This window comes from Chlorocebus sabaeus, chromosome 7, assembly GCF_047675955.1.
Source record: "Chlorocebus sabaeus isolate Y175 chromosome 7, mChlSab1.0.hap1, whole genome shotgun sequence".
Taxonomy (NCBI): domain Eukaryota; kingdom Metazoa; phylum Chordata; class Mammalia; order Primates; family Cercopithecidae; genus Chlorocebus; species Chlorocebus sabaeus.
Genome location: NC_132910.1, coordinates 24,954,213 through 24,961,348, shown reverse-complemented (window position 1 = coordinate 24,961,348; position 7,136 = coordinate 24,954,213). Strand labels below are relative to the sequence as shown.

The following is a 7,136-nucleotide window of genomic DNA, read 5'->3' as shown; positions in this document are numbered from 1 at the left end:
GTACATTTGTTTAAGTTCCTTATGGATACTGGATATTAGACCTTTGTCAGATGCATATTTTGCAAATATTTTCTCTCATCCCCTAGGTTGTCTGTCTCCTCTGTTGATAATTTGTCTTGCTGCACAGAAGCTCTTAAGTTTAATTAGATATCATTTGTCAATGTTTGCTTTTGTTGAGATTGCTTTTGGTATTTTTGTCATGAAATCTTTGCCCACTTCTACGTCCAGGATGGTATTGCCTAAGTTGTCTTCTAGGGTTTTTATAGGATGATCTCCAATCTTGGGGGTTTAATAAAGTATAATAATGTTCTTCACGCATTTCTTACACAGCTTTGTTAGATTTATTTCCTGTTGATTTAAATGATGGTGCTAATTTATATAATATGCTTTTAGCTGCCTTTTCTAATTGTTCCTGGTGTACAGAGAAGCAATTGGTTTTTATAAATTATTTTCATACCCATCAAAATTTTAAAAAGTTAATCAATTATCTTTATATAGTCTTTTGAGTTCTACCTTTTATTTTTTTCTTTCCCAATTATTACTTTTTAATATCTTTGTTCCTATCTCCCTGCATTGCCCAAGACTTTCAATAAAAAATTGAATGGAAGTGATGATAATGGAAACCTGTTTTGTTTCAATTGTATATATTACTATTTTTAAATTATCTCTTAAGTCTTGAGTATGCTGTGACTTTTGTTTGCTTTATTGTAGCTTTTATAGGTTTAAAATAGTTTCCTGTCATTCCTAGAGATTTTTTTTCTTTAAAATGATTGGATGTTAAGTCATATCCCGGGTTGTTTCTGAATCCATTGAGATGATCAAGTTTTTTCTCCTTTACTACCTTAGTATAGTGAATTTCATTAATTGATCTTCGGTTATTTAAGTTGTATTCAGTTAATCAAGTTGCATTTCTTTGTTATGATGTATTAAAATTTTTAAATGTTGTTTTTATCTTGTTAATACTGTGTTCTTTAACAATTTTTATAATGTGTTTTTATGAATGAGTTTTGATAAAATTGTGCGACTTATTTTTTTGTTAGTAGAAATATTTTTAATATTAATTAATATGTCCTTGATTGTTATTGAATTCTATATATTTTTTTTAAATTTTTGAGTTAGATTTGGAAATACAGTATTGTAGAAATATGTCCATTAATCTGTTTTCAAATATAGTGCGGTTAATCATAGTTTCTTTCATTTTCAATTCAATTTTATCAATTTTATTAATCTTTCAAAACAACCAACTTGTGTAAATCCTCTGTTGATTTATTAATGGTTTGCTCATTTCTTTATTACTTTTCTATTTTTATTATTTTACTATACTTATTCTTTTTTTCTAATATAAGCATTACAGTTGTAAGTATAAGATACTTACTAGAAATATTAAATTAATTTCATAAAACAGTTTATGTTTTCTATTGCTACTAATCCCATAAACTTTGTGGCATAAAACACCACCAATTTATTATTACAAATCTTAGGATTCTGAAGGTCAGAAGTTCTCAATCCAAAGTGTAGATATGCTATTTTCCTTCTGGAGCCTCTAGGAGAGAATCCATTTCCTTGCCTTTCCAGCTTCTAAAGGCACCTGTATTCCTTGACTCCTGGGCTTTTCCCTGTAGCACTTCTTTTCTCTCCATAATAACATCTCTTTCTCTGTATCTGACCATCCTGACTTCCTCTTAGAAAGAATTTTACGATTATATCAATTACATCAGGCCCACACAGATACTCCTGGATAATCCCCAGTCTTGGAATCTTTTACATAATCATACCTACAAAGTCTCTGGCTGTGTAAGGTAATATATTCAAAGATGTCACAGGTTAGAGCATGAACATCTTTTGGAATGCCATTACTCTATCTACTGCATGCACGTTTTGATACACAGTAATTACATAATTATATTCTAAAAATTTTTGAATTTTCATTCTGATTTTCTTTACACAGACAATTTATTTAGAAGTGTTTACTGTTTTCCAATCATATGGGCCTTTTAGTACTTATATTTTTGTGGTTGAATTCTAAATTAATTGAAAAATATTTTGATGATGTGGTCTATATAATATCAATTCTTTGAAATTCGTTGAGACTTGTTTTATGCCTCAGAATGTGATTAAATTTCATAAATATTCTATGGGCAGGGTCTGCTTCATGGGTGTGTGACCTGTATACTTGTACAGGGCTCATGTTCAGAAGGGTTCCATGCATGTGTTATTGATTTGCTATCACAACTGTTACTATTACATTTTTAATAATTTTTGAGCACAGGATCCTAGGTTTTTATTTTGCATTATACTTTTCAAATTATGAGGCCATTCCTATCAATGGGTACTTACACAACAATGTGTGTCCTAAAGTTGTCATCCACTATGACTTATACATATCTCTTAGGTCAGGCTTGATAACGTGCTGTTAAAATTTGCTAAGCCCATGTTGCTTTCTGTCTGCTTGGACAATCAATTACTAAGAGTTTATTTTAAGTCTTCTATTGAGGTGGTTTATTTATATGTTGCCCCTCCTTTCTAGTTATAAGAATGTATACATTATATGTTTTTGACATTCTTTTATTAAGTGCACAGAAGTTTACAATTGACAAATATTCCAATAAATTGAACATATGCCAGCAAAAACACCTCTCAAAAACAAACTTGGAATTAAGCTTTCTTTGGACAACCAATGAGAAAATTTATCTTCAGCAGACCATCACTAAACTAAATTCTAAGGATGTCTTTGTGGCAGAAAGAAACTAGTATAAAAGGCCTGAGACATAATGCAAGAAAGAATGGAAAACAAATGAATTGGTAAATATTCAGGTAAATCTACATACCTACAAACAAGCAGACTTGTGGAGCTCTTAAAAAGAAGTGAACTTAAAATACCCAACAGCAATAGCATATGAGCTAGAAGGTGGATAAATGTAAAAGTTCTAAAATCCTTGTTTTTTGAGTAGGAATATAAAGGTAAATGTTGATACATTGGATTTTTTGAAACATTGATTGTTATTTTTCATCATTTCCAGAAAGATTTTTGCCATTGTCATTTCGAATGTTGTCTCTGACCCTTTGCTCTCTCTTCTGCTTGTGACAATCCAATTAGACATCTATGAGAGCTTACACCTGTATCCTCCACGCCTTTCGACTTCTTTTTCCAAATTTCTACCTCTTTATCTCTCCTATAAGAATTCCAAAGTTCTTCGGTTCTGTTTTCTAGTTTTCTAATTGTATTTTCAACTGTGTCTAATTTGTTATAAAATTTATTCACTGAAATTTTGTAGTTAAATAATTATGTTTTTACTTCTCAGAGTATTGTTTGATTTGTTTGCAAATATGCTTAGCCTTTAACCATATTTTAAACTTCTTTGCCTCATGCATGTCAGTTTTACTCCTCAGTTACTGATAAGCAACTTGCAATATGTACTCTCTTTCCTCTTTAAATGTCCAGCTATGCTAAAGCGTACAGACATACAAACTGATTAATCAAAATCTGAAGATAGACTTATTAGCAAAATAGTATACAGTGGAAAGTTGAAAACATTTCCAACATTCTGTGAGGACACTACTGTTTGTAACCCATTTCTGGAAAGGAGTTCTGTTTTCTAAAAATAAAAGTTTGTAGTTTTCCATAGAGTAAACAAAATGCTAAGGGGAAGCATTTATGTTTTCTAAATCAAAGTATAATTTTAAATACAAACAAAGAGAATCCCAATAAGCCCAATAAACTAAAACTAAAAAAAGACAAACACTTGATTACTTTGACAACAAATTATATTTTAAATGTTTCATATTTACATTTATATTTCTGTACAATCAGAAACAGTAGAAAAAATTGGGGAACACAAAAAATATCTTAAAGTTAAAAATATAAAGCCTTGTATTAAAAAGTGCAATCATTTAAATAATATTATAAGAATCTATTTGTACATAATAAATAAGTTTCAACCAGCAAGAAATTACTAATATTGACTGTGGAGTTTTGGCTGTTTTAATAGTTCTAACTCATTATTCCGTAATTCAACACAGCACTGCATAACATAGCTGGCAATGACGAGACCGGGAATATCAAACTAGGATTGTTAGTTCAATTAAAATTTCAGATAAACAATAATGTACTTATACTAAAAAATTATTTGTTGTTTATCTGAAATGAAAATTTAACTTGATGTCCAATTGTTTGTTTGTTTAGTCTGAAAACTCTGATCAAAATTTATCTGATAAAATGTCATTTAATATCAAAAATAAAATAAATTTACTATAACATCTTTGTAACTATTCAATCAATGATTCTTCATCTTCTATTTTTCCAAATTCTTGCACAAATATTTGATGCTTAAATAAACACATAAATAATAAATAGGCAAATAAGTTACACTTGAAAATAATTTATATTACAATGAAAAAACTTAAAGTGCTTCCACATGTCCTCACAACATCCTTGTGAGGTAAGATGGTGGCTAATACTTTTTCCACTTAGAAATAAAGGAGAAACTAAGGCACAGTGGAACAAGGATTTATGGATCCTGGCTAGCAGACTAGGGTTGCCAGATTTAACAGAAAAAAATCCAGGATTTCCAGCTAAATTTGACTTTATGGCAAAATTTATTGTCCCATCATCTGCATGTGATGCTTCAAATATCACATTCTAGCAAACCCATTCAATTCCTGAAATTAAAGTTCAGATATTTTGTTGGCCCTTGACCTCAATTTTGCTATTTGTATATTCTCCCATGCAATATCTAGGAAAATTCTTATATTTAAAAATTATTTGTTGTTTGCTGTAGATTCAAATAAATATTATTTTACATATAAGTATGTTCCGGATATTGCATGGTACAATGTAAACCTATTCATTGTTTACTGAAATTCAAATTTAACCAGGCATCTTGTATTTTATCTGGCAACCCTACAACAGACCCGCACAATACATGAAGTGTTGAAGTAGATTTGCTTGAAGTTTCTTTGGCATCTTCACTGAGGGATTCTTGGATACCATGGAGAATGCATTGTTTTTTTATGAATTTTGACTCTCAGCCCTAAAATAAAATTAAAAATTTAAAGATGGACTATGTTTAATAAGAAGGAAAGTAGGGTTCTTGAAAACTCAATATAGTCTTTGACATTCATGTGTTAGAAATGCTCTATAATCTCAACTATAAATAGGGAGATCAGAGAATTTATCCTCTAAAATAGGACACTACTGGGAGTGACAAGGAACTTTACTAAGAGTATAGGACACAAGTTTAAACCCAGAATTTCCTGAGCAAACTATGTATGGTCTTTCCGGTCATGAGCACAACAAACTCACTATTGATGTTATTTTATTTTAACCAAAAGGCAGATACCTAACGAAGATTTTTAGCAGCAGAAAGAAATTTATAGGCTGACTTTGGACTATATGTCTCAGGATAAATGAAGAATTTAAATTAAAAAATATATAACTTACCTCTTCAAAAACTTCTCCACAACCCTAGACACCCATGGTACCTTGGGGTCCAGACAGAGCTCTCTTCCATCGGAAAGTTTTACACTGAAATAAGAGAGAAATGGTTCAGATTAATATTTAATTTTTCCATTCAAATCATGATTCCTTAAGTCAGGCATAAAGTCTAAGTCCAAAATAACATTTATAGTAGTTGTAGAAGCTACCATATTTAAATACCATGTAGAGAAATATTTTTATTTTGTTTTGTTTCACTTACTACTGTAATCCTAACACCTAGAACTTTCCTAAATATTTCCACCTTCCTTAATTATAAGTTTGCTAAAACAAAATATCTAATCTTTTTTAAAGTACTTACATAATTTCTGTATTGACGCAGTGTGGTCCACTCTCAATCACTCTCAGTTCTTTGATAAATTTGGGGTGGATAGGTTTGGAGTACGTCTTTATGCACTGACATCTAAGTTCTTTAGCACTCCTTGGCAAAACTGCACCTGTTGGGGGAAAAAGTGATTAAGGATTGATTTTATCAACAGGCACAGCTCTGCCAGCTACTTCCTTTCTAATTCCAATATGATTATTTGGAGACTGTAGAAGGCATCATATTTCTAGTAAACTCATTCCTGACATTGAAAGCCAGATATTCTCCTAGCCCTTGACCTCAATTAGCTCTTTGTTTTTAAAAACAGTCATAACTGACAACATTGAACAACTTTCTATATAAAGAGTTAGAGTTCTTTTTGTACAATATCAACATCTTCATGGTATTTTTATCTGGTCAATATTGCATTATCTTCTGTGATACCACAGTGTTATTTCTAGTAGGCAAGCTAAGACTCTCCAACATAGAAATTGCCTTCAGAAAGAATTAACAGAAATATATAAATAAGTTGTACAGACCTGGTTTATAATCAGGGTATCTTTAAACCAGACAGGAATTAACGACAAGTTTGAGGCTTGTCAATGAAATACTACATGGAGTAGAATTGTCTGAGTTACCTTGCTCAACTCAATATTAATACATAATATAGGTACCCATGATTCTCAATAGGATATACTGTAAATTATTTATTTATGTTAAATATATGCATGCTACATGGTATAAATTATAAAAGCAGAATGTTTATATTGATCAAACTTTATACTTTCCTAAGAGTTATATAGATATAGTTTTTTTTAAATCTTCAATTTAACATTAATTGACTGCTAAGATTTTATTCTGTTTCTGAATAAAAAGGATACTTGTTATCAAAGCATCAAGACTAGCTTTGCTATCTGAGGATCACATTTAGACATAGGAAAACTCTGTAGGTCAGAAAGATGTGCTTACCTTCACACAGAGCTGCAGAAAGCAGGAAGGCTGCCAAGAGAGCCACCGCCAGCTTGGAAGTCATGTTTACACACAGCGAGATGGTTCCTTCCGGTGGTTTGTTCCTGGCTCTTGTCCTAGAAGCTTGTGTGCTCTGCTGTCTCTGAAAGTTTGTGCCTTATGGAGTGCTCTGGTGGCTTTTTATATCATCTCCCCACTAGAGAACTTATGCATCCTCATCTTTTCATTATGTCAGAGGAAATTCCACAATTTGCAACTGATGGCCCATCCCCTCAGGGCAAACCTGAGTCATCACACTTCCTATTTGTTCCTTATCAAGTACTCAGTATGATGAAAGTTTTCTTTGATCTTTAAAATAATTCAATTTTA

General features: G+C 31.2%; 1 protein-coding gene across 1 annotated transcript; it reads right to left on the bottom strand.

Annotated features, from left to right (window-relative positions):
- Positions 1 to 4,983: 4,983 nt before the first annotated feature.
- CXCL8 (C-X-C motif chemokine ligand 8) lies at positions 4,984 to 6,859 on the bottom strand. The gene is made up of 4 exons (NM_001292081.1): positions 6,768 to 6,859; positions 5,796 to 5,931; positions 5,441 to 5,524; positions 4,984 to 5,030 (listed from the first exon to the last, which is right to left on the bottom strand). The coding sequence occupies exons 1-4, from the start codon at positions 6,829 to 6,831 to the stop codon at positions 5,009 to 5,011; spliced, it is 306 nt and encodes a 101-aa protein (NP_001279010.1). The 5' UTR covers positions 6,832 to 6,859; the 3' UTR covers positions 4,984 to 5,008.
- Between the last annotated feature and the right edge of the window lie 277 nt (positions 6,860 to 7,136).